The sequence below is a fragment of the Rutilus rutilus genome (genome assembly GCF_951802725.1).
Source record: "Rutilus rutilus genome assembly, chromosome: 21".
NCBI lineage: Eukaryota > Metazoa > Chordata > Actinopteri > Cypriniformes > Leuciscidae > Rutilus > Rutilus rutilus.
The window spans coordinates 29,102,499-29,123,328 of record NC_140226.1 but is presented as its reverse complement, the minus strand read 5'-3'; the positions used below and the strand labels follow the sequence as shown (position 1 = coordinate 29,123,328).

At 36.7% G+C, this 20,830-nt stretch overlaps 2 protein-coding genes across 4 annotated transcripts; one reads left to right on the top strand and one right to left on the bottom strand.

The window, feature by feature from the left end:
• Nucleotides 1-338: 338 nt before the first annotated feature.
• On the bottom strand, nucleotides 339-2,843 carry arf6b (ADP-ribosylation factor 6b). The gene is made up of 2 exons (XM_084393253.1): nucleotides 2,722-2,843; nucleotides 339-2,530 (listed from the first exon to the last, which is right to left on the bottom strand). Exon 2 carries the CDS (start codon nucleotides 1,883-1,885, stop codon nucleotides 1,358-1,360), a length of 528 nt encoding a protein of 175 aa, XP_084249379.1. The 5' UTR covers nucleotides 1,886-2,530; nucleotides 2,722-2,843; the 3' UTR covers nucleotides 339-1,357.
• A 2,034-nt stretch (nucleotides 2,844-4,877) lies between these two features.
• aspg (asparaginase homolog) lies at nucleotides 4,878-19,943 on the top strand. Of its 3 annotated transcripts, XM_084392974.1 has the most exons (18): nucleotides 4,878-5,221; nucleotides 7,589-7,718; nucleotides 9,311-9,422; nucleotides 9,709-9,834; nucleotides 10,763-10,846; nucleotides 11,238-11,364; nucleotides 11,875-11,987; nucleotides 12,146-12,331; nucleotides 12,405-12,518; nucleotides 13,254-13,373; nucleotides 14,351-14,446; nucleotides 14,693-14,856; nucleotides 15,396-15,482; nucleotides 15,850-15,949; nucleotides 16,690-16,761; nucleotides 17,511-17,534; nucleotides 18,191-18,217; nucleotides 18,621-19,937. In XM_084392974.1, the coding sequence occupies exons 1-18, from the start codon at nucleotides 4,882-4,884 to the stop codon at nucleotides 18,657-18,659; spliced, it is 2,061 nt and encodes a 686-aa protein (XP_084249100.1). In that variant the 5' UTR covers nucleotides 4,878-4,881; the 3' UTR covers nucleotides 18,660-19,937. The 3 variants fall into 3 exon arrangements, with proteins under 3 accessions (XP_084249100.1, XP_084249102.1, XP_084249101.1); XM_084392975.1 differs by lacking the exons at nucleotides 17,511-17,534; nucleotides 18,191-18,217 and having other exon boundaries at nucleotides 4,881-5,221; nucleotides 18,621-19,943; XM_084392976.1 differs by lacking the exons at nucleotides 16,690-16,761; nucleotides 17,511-17,534; nucleotides 18,191-18,217 and having other exon boundaries at nucleotides 4,879-5,221.
• The last annotated feature ends 887 nt before the right edge of the window (nucleotides 19,944-20,830 follow it).

Sequence of the window (20,830 nt, the reverse complement as noted above, 5' to 3'; positions counted from 1 at the left end):
GAAAGGTGTCTGGATTCCTGCGTGCACAAGCACATGATGAGGTCAAACATTAAACCCAACACACATTCTTTACAATCTTATCTGCGGTGGATTCCAAAGTGCTTGGATTCCCAGGTTTGGAAAATTTTGTGCAAATACATAATGGGCCTCAAACTCCGGGAAAGCAAACAGAAAAGGTTTTCCATGTGCACTACCTAGAACAGAATTTTCTAGAAAACGCTTAACACACTTTCCATCTGACTTTGGTTTGGCTTCGGTAAATGACGGTGGAAACTCCCATGCATTGATAGGCATCAAAGACAGCATGAATTGGTCAGAACAAGAAGGAACTAAAAGCATTAAAATGACTAAGTTTAATTTGAAGTTACAATTACATAGCTGTTTCTGTACATGTTTCTCAAAATGATTAAAGCAAAGAGAGGAAATGAATAGGGTGAAACATTTCTCTCCAAAAATGAAATCTTCAGTCCACTCTACCGCAAGCAACTACACTTGAAATGCAAGAATGTAACAATCCCACATTTTAGAGACATATGAGTGTAAGTCAAAGACAATCTGGTCAATGCAATTAGCCTAAATGGTATTAGGGCTACAAAAGGCAACCCTCGATGTTTAACAAATGAAGTCTCTTTAACATTGAACTTGTTTCGGGCTACACTGCAATGCAGACAAAAGAAAAAACTTTCGGTGGATTTCCAAGCTTTCGAGAGCACAAGACATCACCTGTTTCGATTATGCTGTTTGAATATAAGTTATGTCTGTGGTAGTAAGCCCGCCTTCCACAATTAGACTCTTGCATAAAATGTTCCATGGATTCATTTACATGTTGATTATCATTGGATGTCAGTGATATCATAACTATGGCACGGTTTAAAACCTGTTACACCACATTAGCTACCTACGATTAGTATGCTACAACCTCCTCAGCAAAACTGTGCTTTGCTACAGCGGATGCCTGGACAGTTTGGATACTCGGTATAAAATGTCTTTAACACACTATTGGACTGTTTGCTGGAGAAAAACTTCATTTTTTTGACTCTGAAATCTCAAAGAAAGAAACTGTAGAAGAGACAACAAATATAGAAAACCTACAATCAAACAAAAAAATAGATACTCTTCATTCAGGAATGCTTTATCATGTTAAGCAATAGTCCAAGGTGTGTGACGCGGCTGTGTCACAGTAGACAGGAAACTAAAAGCAAGCCAAACCCATTACGTTATTTCAAAAAAAGGGTCATTTGAAAACTAACCAAAAATAAATGTTAACTCTAAATCAAAACCGCACAAATATTGGGTGATGTCATCTGATTTTCCCCATATTGAGTTCATTTGTCCTAAACAGTCAGTGCCAGTATCATTAAGACTTGTAGTTAGATGTTAACCAAGTTAAGCCTTCGTACAGTCCATCTCCGGTGGTCGCACATGAGGGCTGCACGTACCAATTCCTATCTCGGATGCGCGTCAGTCCCAGCTTCTCCTGGATCTCGTGCGGCTTCATGGCGTCCGGCAGGTCTTGCTTGTTGGCGAAAATCAAAATGATGGCGTCCCGCATCTCACGGTCGTTGATGATGCGGTGGAGTTCCTGCCTGGCCTCGTCAATGCGATCTCTATCGGCACAATCCACCACAAAAATTAACCCCTGCGTGCCCGTGTAGTAATGTCGCCAGAGGGGACGGATCTTATCTTGTCCGCCCACATCCCACACGTTGAACTTGACGTTTTTGTAGGTGACCGTCTCCACGTTGAAACCGACAGTTGGGATGGTGGTCACGGACTGGCCGAGTTTCAGCTTATAAAGGATGGTGGTTTTCCCTGCGGCATCCAGACCGAGCATCAATATTCTCATCTCCTTGTTGCCAAATATCTTTGACAGCATCTTCCCCATTTTGCAAACTGTTCATAAATGGTTACTTTCCTCCAAAAGAAAAAAAAAAAGTTTTATATGGGTAGTTCAAAAGCAAAATAAATGGGCGTTTTCTTTAAGATTTCTTCTTGGGAATGTCAAATTTTAGAAGTGAAACAGAACACGTGTGTGAAGTTATCACGCAGCTGGGCATAAAGTCACTGTTGATAAAATGTATTTCTAGCCGATGCGGGCCACTGTTCAGCTGATTAAGTTAAATGACAGTACTGAAAACTTTCAGTACTTGACGAAAAGGTCAAAGCTCGATTTGCAGCGCTTTTGCTTCAGTTGTAGGGAGGTGCCCGTTTGAAAAATGCCACACTCACTATTAATCCACAGAGATGTGACAAAAGCAGCGATTTTTCGATGCTTTTCCTGTGGCTGTTAAGTGCTGAGGCCTCTTTAAGAGCCTGCGGTCTTTCTAGACTTCCTCTTGGCGTGTGAATGTCCGTCTCGGGGGCTCTCTCACGTCCGTCCCTCAAAAATGTAACCGGATAGCAGCTGAAGACGTTCAGAGCCTCGGCGGAAAAGCGTTCATTTGGCCGGCCGGTGGGTCTGTCATCTGGACCGTCTGAAGCGGAGCCGCATCGATTTCAACCGTCCTGAATTCGACTGTCTCACGTGTCCCTGAGAGACAAGAGAGGCTCAGAGGGAGTGCCAGAAAAGAGCAACTTAGCCTGCTAGCTTAGCCGTCCGAACAACCCACACAAAATCGCCACCACAGACTTTTTACACATATTTTCGACAGGATATGTAAAATATAACAATTAACAAGTTATTTTCATTCATTTTAGAGCGACTAAAAGCGTTTTAGTTACCTGCGGAGGGCCACCATTCTCTAGCAGTCTCAACCCCGGTGTTCACTCCTAAAATCAGCCGAGTTCTGTGTGAAACTGACGACGTCAACGCAAACCAGCGGAAATGGCCGTTACAGCCCGTATTTCATAATAAAGGTCTTTGCAAACGTCAAAACCCCACATGTTCTTGTTCTGTAGTATCTCTTCTCTTTTTTGTACTGCATTTTAATTATGTAATAAAAAAAATCTTTACTCTAAAAAACACATTTCAAAATACACATAGGCTACAATATTCAGTATCACACAATCTGAGAAAACGTGTTACTTAGCAATAGCGACGGTAGCCTATTAGTTATTACAATACAATAACAACACTAACAGACACATCTTCTCTAAAAGTGCACTGAAAAAGATCTTAAGCAATAAACCATAAAATAGTTGTTATGAATTATGAATGGCTTGGCTTGTTAAAGGGATAACAAGTCAAAATTACAGTTTTGTCATTATTCACCCACCCTCATGTCGTTTTAAAACTACACAAAACGGTGACCACAACAGGAAATATTTTGAAGAATGTTGGTAGCCAAACCATTCTGGTGACCATTGACTTAACAAACAAACAAACAAGGCATCCACTAGACCCATAATTCATGAAGACTGAAGACAGTCACTTGTCACCATCTACTGGCTCAACAAAGTAACCTACAGAAAGAGTCACATCTATTAATCCCCACATCTCTAGAACAAACATGAAAAATGAGAGTGATACAGTGCAAACAGTAAAAAGTCCTAGTGCTATTTGTCTGAAATTCAGCACTCTTGAAACTAATGACTGGAAGTAATGACTGGAAGTGGAACTAACATCACAACCAAAATAATAATATCTGAATAAAGGCACGTTCACACCAGGGATGATAACTATAATGATAACGATAAAGATATAGTTTTAAAAAGTCGTTCTTAATTTAAAAGAATAGCACTCCACACCACATCTAACGATAACAATGATATAGAAAGTCGTCCGTCCGCTGGTCTGGACACTATTACAGGTATAGTTAGTTATCTTTAGTTATTGTTCTTGGTGTGAACGGGCCTTAAGAAAGAGCATGAAAAATTACCCACAAAGTTCTGTTCTGGGACTGTCTACATTCTTACAACTTTCAAGGAGCCAAAAATATTTGTTATGCATTGCTCTCTCATTGGTCCAAAAACACACATTTGCATGATGTCTGCAACAAATAAGAGAGTAAATGCTATCTTTACAGTGTGTATGTGGTGTGTGATGGAAATTTTAAAGTTAAAGTTAAACTTTAGGGTTAAAGTTACCCTTTAACTAATCATGACCTAACATTTCTTTTTATTTACAGGCCAAAATATTTAATCTTTGATTTCTCTTTACAGGCCTAACATTTAACATTTGAAAATAATGTATCAGCAGTATTTTTTAGCAAGGTTGCCATTTCATAAAGTCTGAAGATACCCTGTCTAGACAGTTATTCAGAAATGAATAGTCCCATGATATAATGAGTAATCAACGATGAACTAACAATTAACAATGAATGACTTTGCCATTAACAGAGGATGTGGGTGCATGCTGTTTTGCACAAATTGCACCAATCAAATATGAGAAAAATGACACAATTATCACAAGTAGTAGTGTTATTTTGCTGTGTTCTGTATTTCTATCCTTTATAAACTGTTGTATTTTTGATGAAGCTGGGATTCTCTCTGAAATTTGTCTGAGGTCCTCCGGCCGTGATTAAAGCATGCATTGCCTGGAGTCTGTAAATCTGTGCAGCAGGTTAATATAACACTAGAGATCTTAATCACAAAGTGATAGTGTTCAGAAAGGTCGAGAGGCGGTCAGGTAACTATAATTCTTAGGCATCTTATGCAGTCAGAGTAGATACACTTAGGCGTCAACCAACACCCGGCGCATAGGGGAATTTTTTTACCACAGTGGTCAAGGCTACATGAATAAACATGGCAATTCATGAATGAACTTCAACTAAAATGACATGGGTTCTTCTCATTGCTTGGTAAGTCTAAGGTTTGAGAAAACATCTCACGTCTCATTATTTATTGTTATCATTATTTTTTTATTATTATTATTTCAAATAATTGTTCTGATACTGATACGTTCATTTGTACGGTCATTTGTGTATCAGCCATGGTATCAGCATGTGTATCAGTGTTCAAAATCGATGCGCTGTCTCTTTAAGAAACCGCGACGTTCGGTTTTGGTATAGACACATCAGTGTGTCCGATATGGCTGAATGCAAACACTCTACCTCTGCTCAGTCTTCAACAAGCATGACCTCGTTAGGTCGAGCTCTTTCTCGCAGCAGGTTAAGTCAGTCTGATGTGTTTCAGTCGCAGAAATCTGTCAGCCGGAGCGCCACGGGTCAGAGCAGGAGGTTCTCCAGCAGCTCGGAGTCTCCTGATAACAGCCCGAATGTCGAGGCGAGGGTCCTGGTCATAAACACCGGCGGAACCATTGGCATGACGTATCATAATAACGGTAAACACTATCATCAGCGCTCACACACCTGCATATATTCCGCACTAGTGGCAGGATTATTTTATGACACGTTATGGGATTATTTGTTTACAGATGTTATATATATATAGCCTACAGGGTGTAAATATCAATGGCATGGGTCTTAGGAAGTAATAATTATCTTTAGGACCTGGAATGCATTAATGCTGTTATTGATATCAATAATATTAATATCAAACCAAGTGGCATCTGTAAATAAACAATTTTCTGAGCATGGATGCCATGACTTAACTAACCTGTAGCTACCATGATGTAGTAGGCTATTTATTTTAAATAAAATGTATTATAACTGAATAATTCAGTTATAGTATATACTAATTATATATAATTACTGAATTATAACAATTCAGAATAATTTTGTGAAAAAATTGTATATCTTACAATAAATGCCACTTGATTATGCACAAATGTTTTTTTTATGTTTACTTAAGGTTTCTTTGGGACAGTCTGTTAGATTATTTGCTTCAAGTCAAAACTAAAATAACAGAACAATTAGACATGCGAACAACTTCACATTGAGTGCCAAAACATGAATTGTCATTAACCTGTTATGCATTTATTTGGTGGATGACTTGGTAATTTCATCTTTAATTTGCCATCGTCAGTCTGATTTTTATTATTATCATTTATTATGATTTCATGAATTTCAAGCATGACTTGTCCAGCCAATGGGAATATTTTATTTTTATTTTATTTTTTTGCAGTTTTAAATAAACCAATTGCTGCATCTTCAGTGGATGTATATTAAAAGCAGGAATGTATTACACAGCTGAAAGTCTGAATAATGCACACATGGTGACTTGATTATGTGAAGTAATAAATGGTAATGGGAAGAGTGCTTTAAGAGTGCTTGAAGAGGATGCTGATCTTGTTTTATGACTTAATTAGCAAATTCTATGAATATGGTTAAATATTTGCCTTCTGTAAACAGATGTTTGTCTTTTCTGACACTGGCCATCTTATCTAAAATGAACACTGATAAAAAAGGATAGCATCTTTTAAAGGATTTGCAAGGTCAACAAAAGCATTCAGCTCTATTTATCAGAGTTCAAGGACAGAGGTTTTATCTTTCATTCTGCCATAAACAGGCTCTGTGAAAATCAACCTTCATGTGGACAGAGGTTTCTGTTTTGAAAGTCCTGTGGGTTATTTTATTCTCCAAGACTCTACAGTTCCATACAACAGCTGGTTTGGCTTGTTGAACACATGAACAAACCTTAACTGTCAATTTTTCTAAATTTCCTCTCCTGCCATCAAAAAAGAGATTTTTGATTAGGTTTTTAGTGTTTCGACACACATTTAACTTGTACCACGTAGTTATGCCTTTCACGTTCATTAATTTTGTGTCAACGATTAATTGTCATACACATAATTTTGATCAATGATTTATTTCTGTTTTGATATGTCACTTACAGTGTAAGCCCAATACTTTTTATTTAATTTTTATTTTTACTTGGAATCGTATATAATATATGCTAATAAAAAATATAATTAAATAGGCCTAAATATTATAATATGATATAATATTATATTTAAGTGCTTTGTGTACACTGTAAAAACAAAATCTGTAAATGTACAGAATTTTACTGTTTTATTTTACAGATTTTTCCTGTATTCTGACAATTCCGTAAAATTACAGAAATAGAACGTAAATGTACATTTCTGCAGTAAAATAATGTGGCAAACATGTAACATACAATTTCTGTTTGTTTTTTTACTTCCCATACTCTTACTGTTCTGCTGTTTCAAAGTAGTTCTGCTAGGTTCAATGTTTCGTTTCGTAACAAATTTCTTCTCATAATATCATATCATCATCATATCAAATTCCCGCCCGGTGCAACAGTCTCTTCTGAGCACAAGGTGAATGGAGCAGCAGTGATACAATAATGAAACACTCTCTACAGTTTTTTATATTCTTTATATATTATATTCTTCTATTGTGTTTATTAATTATTAGACCGATTAGACTGAATAACCACTATCATATGATTAATCAATAATCATGACAGGTCTACACATAATTATTTCATATGTAAACCGTTTTTTCATTGAACTTCTAGCATAAATAATATAAAATTAGTTATACTAGATACAATATTTTTTTTATTCTAATCTGTAAAAGGGAATGTGGTTCAAAATGTGTAAAATGATACAATATTAGCATAGTATACGCAGTTTAAAATATTCAAGTTGGTTATTTTGGCTTCATTGCTGATGCTGAATTCTGGTCAAAAGAACCCGAGGGATGCAAACATGAATATCCATGAAAAACATGAATTTGTTGCATTTATTCATAACTTTTTACAGGCTTTTCTTCTATTTTTGCAGTTCTGTCTCCAGAACCTAATACTCTTGTTGAAACTCTACGCAAACTCCCTGTTCTGCACGATGAGCAGTACGCACAGCATACCAGACTGTATGACTACTACAAGCCTCCGGAGAACACGCTGGTGCTGCGGTAAGTTCCCACACGGATGTGCCATCAAGTTAGAAATTTGGAGGTGTTATACTATTTATAGATCCAGACACTAACTACATTCATCTATCTGTATAGAAAATACAGGTTTGAATTGTTGGTTTCTACTTTAATTACAGTTTTAATGGAATAGTTCTCCCAAAAATGTACTTGCCCTCATATATATATATGTGTGTGTGTGTGTGTGTGTGTGTGTATCATTTATAAATACTCTTTTATAATATAAATCTCTTTAAAAAAAAAAAAAAAGAAGAAATTATTGATATTGTCTTGTGGCCCATGGAGGATGCTGTTTCTGTAATTTTTACACATCTGAGAATATTACATCCCCTATATGGGATGTATATGTAACTGCTTAACTACATATATTTTCTGGTTAGTCTTAGCACAATGGTTATGGCTGTACAATAATTTTTCAAAGGCAGAAGAAAATGGCAGATGATTGATGGTACGTTGAACTGTGTTTCTGTGTATCCCGTATAATTTACTGTGGCATTGTTTAAGGCCTGATAATGTTACTAAATGACACAGTCTAAACAAATGTAGTATAGCAATTATAATATAGTTGTAATATAGTTAATATATATAGCAATTTGCCAATCTTAAAGTTCCCCTATTATGCTGTTTCGAATATTACCTTTCGTACAGTGTGTAATATAGCTGTTTGTGAATGTTAAAGTTCTGCAAAGTTCCTAATCAATAAAGAAAGAATTGATTCTGAACTGCCAGAATGAGGCGTGAGCACTTCCAGTTTCACTTCCTGATAGAAACCTAGGTTTGTAACACATTTGTATAATGGCAGCCTATGATCTTCATTGGCTGCCCGTGAACAACATTTACTTTGACCCGTCCTCAAACACTCTAGTTATAGCTGAGGCCTGGAAGAGTTTGGTTCGTGTTGTCGCAGTTTTCTGTGCAAGCACTTCCAAAGGATGAGAACTCGTGCTTGAATTTATGCTGTAAAATCGACACTATCTGTTTGTATATCTGTGTATCAAGTGCTGAGGAAGATCTAGAGCTGAAATGCAAATATGGTAATATGCATTTTGTTTCTGACAAAGGCTGTAAGCTGTCAACCAATCATAACAGACTGGGCTATCTGACCAATCAGAGCAGAGTAGGCTCTCGGAAAGGAGGGGTTTAGAAAGACTGGATCATTGAACCAGCTGATTAGACACTGAGAAAAGAGGTTATTCTGCAATGTATATTATGAGAAAATGAATGTGTCTTTTGAACTTGGAAGCATGTAAACCTTTTGTTAGAGACCTTCCCAGAGCAATGAGCAAAGTCTGAAGTCTGCTGCCTCTCAATATTTACTCATCCATTGATTGATGCACACATGGTTTTTGTTTGAACTACAGGAAATCAGTCAGACTCTTGCTGTCAATAAACGATCTATCCTTTTTTTAGTTTTTAGTTGATCTAGCTGAACTAACCCATGTTTACCTAATGGTCTTTGCTGGTTTAAATAAGAAATTTTGCTTTACTTTTAGAGCTTGTTGTAAATGTTTGGGTGCGTTTACATTTTTTTTTTGCTGTTTTTTAATCATGTTCTCTCTTTTTTTCCACCCCAGACTGTCGAAACAGAATAAGAGGATTGTATATACAGTTTTAGAATACTCTCCCCTCCTCGACTCCTGTAATATGACCACAGATGACTGGGTCACTATTGGAAAAGACATAGAGGTGCTTCCTTTATAGCCATCTTTCTGCTTACATTTAAAAAAAAAATTCGCTGGGTTGCGAACGTGAATAGACATGACTGAAAATACTGATTTGTGACCAGAACTGATCTGATAAATTATTTGATTCTGGTATTTTTTTATTTACATTTTTTTTGTACAACAATTTGTAATTGTAGGTAATCTTCGAATTTCTTGAAGGTATATCAGTGAACAGGTCAACAATTTTTTAGTTGGTATGTTAAAGTCAGCACGGAGATTTTGAACGTTTTTTTTTCTCGTATTCACAGAAACACTATGAGCAATACGATGGTTTTGTCATCCTGCACGGCACAGACACCATGGCTTACACCGCCTCTGCCTTATCCTTCATGTGTGAGAATCTGGGAAAGCCTGTCATCCTCACTGGCTCACAGGTAACGTGTTTTAAATGGATCATTTACTCACCTTTGTGTTGCACAAATTGAGCATTTTAAGAGCGTTTTCACACCTGTCTCGTTTGGAACGTTTTTTTTTTTTGGAACCTGGTATGTTTCTCCCTAAGTTCGGTGTGTTTAGGCACATATGAACATGGCAATCGCGCTCGGATCCGCGCCAAAACAATCGCTCCGAGATCGCCTGAACGAGGTGGTCTCTGCCCGATTGAAAACTAACTCTGGGCTGGTTCAGTTGAGGTGAGAAAGCAATCTGACCCAACAGACCAACGAACCAAGCAGTATCATAATTCATTATGGGAAATGTGTGAGGTAGCTTATTAGTTATCGTATTTGAAACCTAAAGAGCATTATACATATAAAATTGTAAAAATGGTTAAATATATATCATTTAGCAGAACGGGAATGACGGCTACATATAAGTGTTTGCTTGTGTCTCGACAGCTAGATAAAACCACAATAAGGTCGCTAAGCGAAGATTTTGATCTGCTTTGAGTGTGTTTCGGAAATGTCACTCCCCTTACCATAACCACGAGTTTCAACACACTACCAACGCAACTCAACCATGGTCCTTTATTTTGAGTATGCCTTGGGCGGGAATTATTCAAATGAGGGATATTGTGACGGGTCTGTTCTCGGAAGACAACTTAAGACTACAATCGAGGCGTTTCAGGGAGTTCAGAATCAGTGCGCACTGAAATAGAGAATAACACCCTTTGGAGTAACTTTGTGCTTTGTAACTTTGCAGACCTTTTTCATGCTCATACAGCAACATTAGTTGAAAATGTAAAAAAGCTTAATAGGACCTCTTTTTTAAAGCTACATCCAGTATTAACATTTAACTAGTGGTCATCAAAAAAGCATCATGTTAACTTCGCTATTAGCTTCACAACCATCTTTTATGTTGCAGGTGCCGATCTATGAGATGAGGAATGACGGGCGGGACAACCTCTTGGGGGCGCTGTTGATAGCAGGACAGTTTGTCATCCCTGAGGTGAGTTTTGTAATCTCTGTCAGTGACTTGTTTGTAGCCATTACAAATGAAAATTGACATTTTAAAGATTCATGTTTTGGAGGATGTTAAGACTGCAGTTATAAAATAGTTTTATTTTAAATATGGAAGATAGTTTTTAATAAAATACAGGAAAAAATACTTGATTAAATGTGGTTTTAAGTGTCCTTTGAGATTATTATGTTTTGCAGTACATTGTGTTTCTGCCATGCCAATGAGGCACATTAAAGATGCTTTGTTATAAAGTTATTGTAATAAGAATAACATTATTGTAATAATTTTATAATAATAATTATTGTTATAGAAAATAATTATAAAGAAGTTTAAACTGAGTAAAGGACCAGAAAAAAGCCGTTTGTGTCTTTCTTCACAGGTTTGCCTGTATTTTCATCATAAGCTGTACAGGGGAAATCGTGTCACCAAAGTGGACGCTGGAAGCTTTAATGCATTTACCTCACCAAACCTGCCGCCATTAGCCAATGCTGAAGTCGACATCAAAAGTGATTCCAGTTCTGACAGCATTTATACACAGCCTTAATCCCATATGGGTCTATTTAAAAATGGAAAATGCACACAAAATTATATATATATATTTCACTTCAATTTTCTTTGACATTTTAGGTAACTTTTTACTTCTTTTGTTGTGTGTTTTTGTCTTTTTTTATTCGTTTTTGCTTTTTTTAAATGTCTGTAGTTTTTAATAATGTTTTATTTCAATATTAGTTTTAGTTTTTAGGACATGGAGGTAAACTAAATTGAAATGAGAAATGTTGTGTTGGCATTTTTTATTTTTAATGACAAAAAAGTTTTTTGTTGATGGTTTTAGTTTGAGTAATAATAATAAAAAAGCATTTTTAATCATTTGCTGTTCATTAAAAAAAAAAAAAAACAGGACATAGGACAGGAAACATTGCAGAACACTTCTTGAAGTTTTATATAAACCTTATTAGTGATGCTGCAGTGTAATTTATTTTATTCAGATGCATTATGCTTTATTTCTTACTCTTTAGTTAACTGGGACACTGTGTGGCGAGCCAATACAACCTCCAAATTCACTGTCAGCACACAATTGAACCGCAATGTGGGTCTCCTGCGACTCTTCCCAGGAATCACTGCTGATACAGTAAGGCCGTGTGGTAATGTCTGCCTTTATTTGACACATATTTTTGCCAAATCTCTACATTCAGTGTTCATTGCTTTCACATTTTTTAGTAAATAATGACAGAAGTTTAATTTGTGGCTGAGTTTCAGATGTTTAAATGAGATCCATTCTCTCATCAGGTCCGGGCCTTCTTGCAGCCTCCTATGGACGGGATCGTGTTGGAGACCTACGGCAGCGGGAACGCCCCTGATAACCGTGCAGACCTGCTGGATGAGATCCGTAAAGCGACCGAGAGAGGAGTCGTCATGATCAACTGCACCCAGTGTCTCCGGGGATCAGTCACTACCTCATACGCCACTGGCCAGGTATGGGAGGTTGCTTATGAAAGGCCTTATGTGTGTGTATTCCAGGAGTGTGTAATTTAATATTCCCTCTCAGGCTCTGAGTGATGCCGGTTTGGTCGCTGGGTGTGATATGACCCCAGAAGCTGCTCTTTCAAAACTCTCCTATGTGCTGGCAAAACAAAACCTCAGTACAGAAGAGAAGAAGAAGGTATGGAAAAATGTCTCTTAAAAAATACATTTAAACCACATTTGGGTCAATAACATATACACTACCATTCTGAAGTTTGGGGTCAGTGATAAATCTTGTATCGCTTGTATCATTTCACACTGAAGACTGGAGCCCAAAATCAGTTATTTTACAATTTACTTTTTTAAATATAATAATATTTCACAATGTTACCGTTTTAATGTATTATTATTATTTTTTAATCAATTTGGTGAGCTTCTTTCATTCAAAGAGACTTCTTTTATTGAACAAATCTTACCAACCCCAATTTTTTAAACAGTAGTGTATTAGTGAAAATCAAATTTAAAATACTAATGCTAAGTTCTTCGCCATATACTCCTTTAATGTTTGTTTCATATTTTTTTTTACTTAAATACCATTTTCAAAGCTAATACGGTTTTTTTTTTTAATTACATGAATTATTTAATGTCACACTACGTGACCTTTTACAACCTCTTCTTTCTTTCTTTCTTTCTTTCTTTCTTTCTTTCTTTCTTTCTTTCTTTCTTTCTTTCTTTCTTTCTTTCTTTCTTTCTTTCTTTCTTTCTTTCTTTCTTTCTTGTGCATGTTTGTTTTACCGCATGAATTTGATTTGAATTTGAGTTTTTCCAAATAATAATAAGCAGTAAAGTAGTTTTATTGTAAATAATAACAATTAAGATAATAATTATTACTTGTTTTAAATCACTTTAGTTAAGCGTGTCATTTGTTCATAAGATGCTGAGTCGTAATCTGCGTGGAGAGATGATAGCTGACCTGGGCGGAGCAAAGCTTTCTCTCAGCGACAGTCGCTTTATTCAGGTCATCGCCAAGTCCCTCAGCATTAGCTGTAAAGAGGTAATGTAACCTTTCTCTCTTTCTAACTTTGTTTTGCTCTGGGGTGTGTGATTATTGACAACTATAACCAAAAAAAAAAAAAAATCCCAGTTTTTCTGACAGAACTGCTGTGTTTCGTACATAGTGTACATAACGAGCTTTCGCACTGTTGGAAAGTTTTCATAGTTATAACTTTTGGCTGAAGTACCGGCTTTTTGCCATCTTCATATCCCAGGAACTGGGAACGATTTTTGGGGGAACTAAATTAGCTCCTTCTTCAGAGTAAGTTCTAACCCAGAACATAAGGAACTCCTGAAATGTACAGTACGTTGATTGGCTGAACATATGCCATACGAAACACCAGCACTCACCTTTTTGTTTTTAAACAGCTGTGTAAATGCAGTTTACATATACTTAGTCTGGACTAACATACAGAAAGCTAATGTTAATGTCACTTACCTGTTGCCTTTGTCTGCGGTGTTGTGTTCTTTTCTCAGCCTCTGATATGAAGCACTGCTTGTTGTCGTAGGAGTTTTCGTCTCTTAGCTCTCCTTTTTGCTCTTTCAATCGCATAACTTATACATCTACATTCCATATCCATTATCACAAACCCTCAACACACAATAAAAGCATAGCTATGTTCACTGCATCCTCCATCCTCCAGTTATTGAATGCCACTCTTAAATGACAGCTGTCGGCTTAAATCACTTCAGAGTTCCTACCGGTGGTGTGAATGTAACCATGAAAATGGCCGTAGGGGAACATTTAGTTCTCGGGTGGCTAGTTCCTAAAACTGAGTTCCTATGACTACCCGGTGCAAAAGCCCCTATTTAGTGTACACCCCTACTTGGAAGTGATTTCACTAAACAGTTGTGCCAGTTTGGTGCACTGTATTTTAGTATAAACTATGATGATTACAAAACATACAACCATGTAAAGAAGCAGAAGAGGCTGTGATGAACAATTGTGATCCACTCTAATATTACTGATGTCCACAGGAGCTCGAAGCCATACGAGATGCACTAACTCCCACTCTGGTGTGCGTTGCTGCTAAGATCGGAGACACTGAAGCTTTAGAGGCCATAAGGGAAATGGTAAAATATTGATACATGTTTGGACACCCATTTAGAAGGGAAAACACTAACTGTAAAAAGTGGAATCAAGTAAATGCAGCATATTCTAAACGTTGTACAGTTTGCGCTAATGCATGCATGCAACTTTTTTGTATTTGAATATTTTTTTATTATAATAAAAACTTTATGTATGCATGCCAACAAGGCAGTATTAAATCCAGTGTAGCAAAATAAGATGCGGGTGATGACTCATATGTTTCTATATAGGGCTCTGACTTGAGCATGGCAGACTATGATGGGCGCACTCCTCTCCACATCGCTGCATGTGAGGGGCATCTGAAAGTGGTGGAGTATCTGCTGAGTAAAGGGGCTACAGTCTATGCCAAAGATCGCTTTGGCGATACACCACTTCGCAATGCTGTTCGCTTCAGGTTCGTAGGACTGATTTAAGTGTCCAAATATTTTTTGGGGCGACAAAAAGTAATTGCCATAATTTCAAAGTTCTGACTTATCTATTTGTAATTTATATAGTCTTTAAGGCGAACTAGACCACTGGTTTTAAACTGGTGGTTCCGACCTGTAAATGAGTTCTGATGCAACTCGCCATATAATCATTCATAGTTAGCATAGCATTTACTTACCCTCATTCCAAAACAATAGCTGTGTCCAAATTCAGAGGCTGCATCCTTCGAAGGATGCAAATTTCAAAGGCCACGTCACTTCACACAATGAATCTTGGGATAGGCTAGGCTGCGAAGGATCCACTCATTCTATCCTTTGTGGCCCAGGGAAAGATGGACTCATTTGTAGGCCGCATTAAAATGAGCCTTCGAATGCTGCCTTTGAAATATTCAGCCTCTGATTTGGGACAATGACCTTCTTTCTTCCATAAAACACAAATGGTGACTTGTAAGGTGAAGTCAGTTAAACACATGTGACTGTAAATGTCATTTTTTTTAAATGTCTGTAGGCATAAGGATGTTGTGAAGCTGCTGAGGAAGACTGGAGCTCATTTTTCTCAGGATGAAATGGTTGATGCTGGAACGGAGTTGTGCAGGTCTCATATTTCCTCTCCATCCATCCTTCTCTTATTGCTTTTATAAACTTGTGGACACAGCAATTTGATAAATGAGACAAGTGTCAGTTTTACTTTTATTAGTAGTAGCAGTAGTGTTTTTTTTTCTTCTTCTTTTCTTTTTTTTGTACGGATTTATTTCATTACAATTTATCCGTTAAGTAGTATAGTTCAATTAATGTGCGGTCACAAATATGAGCATCTGTTTTTTTTTATTATTTAGAATTAATGTACAGTACAGATCATCAGTGTATTGAGTACATACCAGAACTGTTTGTCTTCAGTTTATGAACTTCCTGTGATAAGGTTGATGATTGCCCATTTAGCTATTCTAATGTGTGTTTTACAGTCTTGCGGCGAGTGGCGACTTGGAAGGATTGGAGACTTGGCAGTTAGCCGGGGTTGATCTGTCCATGCCCAGTTATGATGGACAGACACCCATTGAAGTGGTGAGTTAATGATGGAGATCTGTGCGGAATACACAATTATAACCAAACATTTGATGCCTTCAGAGACATTTTATTCTTATAACTGTATGAATGGAGATACAAGACATTATTTGTTGCATTGGCTAAAAAATGACTTCTGCATTGTCAAAGCAATGACAAATATGGTAATATATTTTAAAGATGCTTCCTGTAAATCAGGGGTGTCCAAAGTCAGTCCCCACTGTCCGACAGAGTTTAGCTCCAACTTGCCTCAGAACCCCTGCTTGGAAGTTTCTAGAATACCTAGTGAGACATTAGCTGGGACATTCACTATTGCCTACATTATTCCACTAATATAGTCTACTTGAAGGAGCAAATGAAAATGAGTGAGCGAATTCAGACACTGAGTGCGCCAGAAGGGAGACGCGGGAATTAATTTGGCATGACCCTCACAGTGCGGTATTCTTTGGCCATTGAGTGTGCATCTCTCGTTGTACTCTCGTTATTGTGGTATTATGGTATTGAATTAGTGCACTCAGTAATGTCCACTATGGGTTCGGACACCACTACAAATGGTTGTCCCCTCATAAACTGCCCTATGTAAGGTTATAGTGGGCGATTTCGGACACAGCCCTTTGATTAGCTGGTTCAGGTGTGTTTAATTGGGGTTGGAGCTAAACTTTGCAGGACAGTGGCTCTCCAGGAGCAGGATTGGACACCCCTGCTGTAAACTTTTATTAATGGGCTTCTCTCACATGTAGGCAAGAGCCACTGGATGTGAAGAGGCTATTAAGTTCTTACAACAGTACCTGTTGGCTCAGTACCAAACTCAGGTAGGGAACAAAAACTAATATATACAGTTGTCAACATTTGAAGTGGATCAAAACCTTTCATCAAAGTTATACATGCATTTTGAACAATACCCGTTCTTGTCTCAGGACAACTTTGATGAACTTTTTTCATCCACTTCAAATGTTGACTACTGTACATATCAATTACATTTAAAAAATGCAACATTTCATGTAAAATGTCATGTGGTGCAACTCCTCAAAGACTTCATGATACTTTTAAATGAATGAATAATATATATTTTTTAAAATATTTTACAATCTTTACATTACATAAATATACTTAACCTTTTTTAAAGAAAACCTTTTAAAAACTTGAAATAATGATATAGATATACACTTACAGCGATAAAGAATATGTTATTACCTTTTACTTAATGGTTTCACCACATGTCATGTTTTAGAGTCATTAAATTGAAATGGTTTCAAATTTTTCAAAACCATATAAAACCTAAATTTGAAGTTTTTGCCTTGTTTTATTTTCAATGATTCTGACTATGACATGTCATGAATTTTTAGAATTCGTATTAGGAAATGTGCTTTTTGACATTTTAATTAAGTTGTATAGCAGTACATTACTAAAGCAGGTTATGCATGTCAACTCCCCAAAATAATTTTGTTACCTGAAATATATAGTATATACATACCTATCCACATATTGAAGAGACGAAGTTAAATATTAGCGAGTATTCTTTACATAAAACATCTTTTTACTGATGCTCTTCACTTCCCAGCATCAGACAGATGAGGGTAATGAGGTAAAAACAGTTTAAGTCATTTTACTCAAGAGTAAAAACACATTTTTCATCATTTCATGTGATAAAAAAATCTAGGTTACACTTTATTTTAAGGTGACATAGTTACACTGTACTTAAATAAGTATTGAGTGATATTAATTAACTACATGTACTACTATAGAGTTACGGTTAGGGTAAGGGTTTGGTTTAGGATTAGTAATTATGCATAATTTATAGTAAGTACACGTTGTAATGTGTAACTACATCACCTTAAAATAAAATGTTACCAAAATCTATATATATGTATTGTACACACACAGTGTATGTGTATGTGTGTGTATATATATATTGGTTTTTGTTTTTTTAAAGTGCATGCTTCAGAGTGATGCGGAAGTGCTTGTCTCAATGGTAGGGCTGTGAGTTGATCTCCCATGGTAAAACGATACAGGTTCAGGCTTACAGTAATTAATAGCTTGATGGGCATCTTGATGTTTCCTTCAGATACACAATGAGTGAATGGTCCTGTCTTGCTTGTAAAACATCCAACTTTGTGAAAGGCACTTAAGGGAATGTGCTCATGAAATGTTCAGTCTTTGTGGCATGTTTGGTGTGTAATTGAAGTTACCAAAAATCAATAGCTTGAAGTTAACAAAAAATCCCTCGTCTTTTTCTTGCAGCCAGTATTTGAGGGGGATGAGGAGGAGGTAAATTGTGTTGAGCTGTATATTATTCAGCACACTTAATGTGTATCTGTTCAGGTGCAGTCATACTTAATGCTGTGCTTTGCTGTGATTGGACAGTTTTTGGTTTGACCATTTTATATGTTCATAAATTGTGAATGATTATGAATTAGCTGCCATAATGATATATTGAAATTTCAAAGATAGATAAATTGGTCTAGAGTCTAGACAAAACAGAAGATTTCAGAAACAGAAAAAAACTGGTTAAACTCATTAAAATGTGCATCCAGATCATTCCATATAATAATAATAATAGACATTGTGACTGCAATCTACATTTTGCACATTGAACATTGCATAACTTGTTGCAGTTGAAGTGCAGATCTCATGTAATGCTTACATTATTCTCTTTCTGTCTGTTCTCTAGAACGGCGAGTTTGAGTTTACTGCTTGTCCAAGATCTTGAGGAGGCCGTCCTGCTACCTGTCACTTTCTGCCCTTATCATCCATCCAGTTTTTTTATTTTTAGCAGACGAACAGTAGATGTTCCTCACTTAGACATTTATACTCTTAAAGGGGTCGTGTGATGCTATATTAAAAGTTTATTCTTTTAATTATTGGGTGTAATAGAATAGGTTAGCATGCTTTAATATTCAAAAAACACATTATTTTCACATTATTGCAGCTCCTTTTTTCCCAGTCTGTCTGAAACGCGCTCATTTCTTCAAAACGTTGTGTACAGGCGGCGCTGTACTCTCCCAAGTTCAGGAAGCTGTCCTCTGTAAAATGTGCTGTGCACAAGCAAACTTTTGGGTTGTACTGATTAACCTCTGAAAGCAAAACGCACGGCATCTCTGCGACAGGACGATAACGCTTCAATTCACCGAAGCCTCATCTTCTAACTTTGCGCTTTGTACTATGCAGATCGTATACATGCACAAACAGATACATTACACACTAAAGCAAAACATTTAAAAGCATCATATGACCTCTTTAAAACATAAAGAGCACAAGCCATAATGTTTTAGATCTGTCCCTCTAAATCAGTAAGCAGTCAGATATGAATGTATGTGACGTTGACAGTAAAACAATCATAAATACTGTTTATGTTCAAGCACACATAACTCCTACTGGGTACTGTAACTCCTGATGTCAAACAATATGCAATCATTGGAATATTATATATTTATTGTTTAGATTTCAAATGAATTTAGATATTTGAGGCTGTCAGGACTAATGGCTGTTATGTCTTCATCCAGTTTTCTTCATGTGTTCACATATATCAGATTCAGTGTCTCCTCAGTGCTGTCATCTTTATAATGTACTTAATAGCAAATACAATTTTAATCTCAGTGAAGAGTAAGGATGGTTTTACAAACTGTATTTTCTTTGTCTGATGTTTCAGAAATGTTTAGTTGTCTGTTAAAACTAAAATAACCAATTGCCCTGTGAGTGACCACAATGAAAACAATGTTCGTATACCAAAATGTAGTGAACCGTCCTGTTCGTTACTTTAGTTTTCTTCAGTAAATCTGTGTTTTGTATTCATTAGAGGCATTGTTGAATTTTGGTTCACCTCAGTGAAAGTTCCAATCAAATTGTTTTATTGATCCATTTTTAAGTTGTTGTTGCAATAAAAATACAAAACCATGTATGGTTATGCTATTTAAAACATGCAAATGAACATGCCTGCCTGTACTTTTCCTGTGTCATTATGATCAGAAACAGTAATAAATTATGTTTTGTTGCCAAATTGTGAAATGAAATTTTCATGTGCGAAGAGAAAATGACAACAGTGTTCAACAAACCTTTTCTATTCTGGTTCGGATGGGTCAAGCGACACCGAAGACCGAATAATATAAAATATATTAAAGTAGAAAACATACAAGTAATAAGTAGGCTATATTATATAAAAAATAATAGCAGTGATTTTTACTGTATATTATATTATATAAGAAAGTAGTACAATGAAAACAAATGATGGTGCAGTAAAGACGTTGTTGAAGGTGGATCAGACCGAGCGTCACAACACACTTGTAGCCAATCAGAAGTAGGGGGCGTGTCCACTCAAAATGGGGGAGGAGAGAGGAAGAGGGAGATTTGATTTTGAAGAAAGACTGTTGAAAGAGAGATGGCTGAGAGACATTACAAAAGAGAAAAGGTCAGAGGTATATCACTGGGAAAAAAGAAGGGTTTTGATCAGGGTTTTAGGACCCCCGCTACTATTAGAAAAGCTTTCCAGCGCTGGAGAGACCAAAGCGGGAAGGCCTGAAAGCAGACGCTGACTGAGGTCGTGGTGTTGATTCTGCTCCATCTGTGAGTAACATTTCATGGTTTTGCTGTGTTTCACAGAACCAAGACATGCTTTTGTTGTAATGTTAGCTATATATAGTAACAGGGCAGTTTGGAGTGTCATTGTTTGTCTGGAGCTGCTGTGCTGCTGGCGACTAACCAACTTTTGCGTGTTTACTCTTGTGTAGTTAAAGTTACTGTATGTTCATTTGTAGTTCCTTGACACTTTTCAATGCCAAGTATTTTACCCAAGGGAAGGATAGTTCACTCACAGATGAAAATTCATTGATTACTTCCTCTCATGTTGTTCCAAACCCATAAGACTTTCGCTCATCTATAGAACAC

Bases quoted from the DNA above. Each gene is read 5' to 3' on its own strand.
- arf6b (XM_084393253.1), bottom strand. From the start codon at position 1,885: ATGGGGAAGATGCTGTCAAAGATATTTGGCAACAAGGAGATGAGAATA.
- aspg (XM_084392974.1), top strand. From the start codon at position 4,882: ATGTGTATCAGTGTTCAAAATCGATGCGCTGTCTCTTTAAGAAACCGC. The intron at 13,374-14,350 runs GTAATGTAACCT...TGATGTCCACAG, and splicing joins TCAGCATTAGCTGTAAAGAG to GAGCTCGAAGCCATACGAGA. The intron at 18,218-18,620 runs GTAAATTGTGTT...TCTGTTCTCTAG, and splicing joins TTGAGGGGGATGAGGAGGAG to AACGGCGAGTTTGAGTTTAC.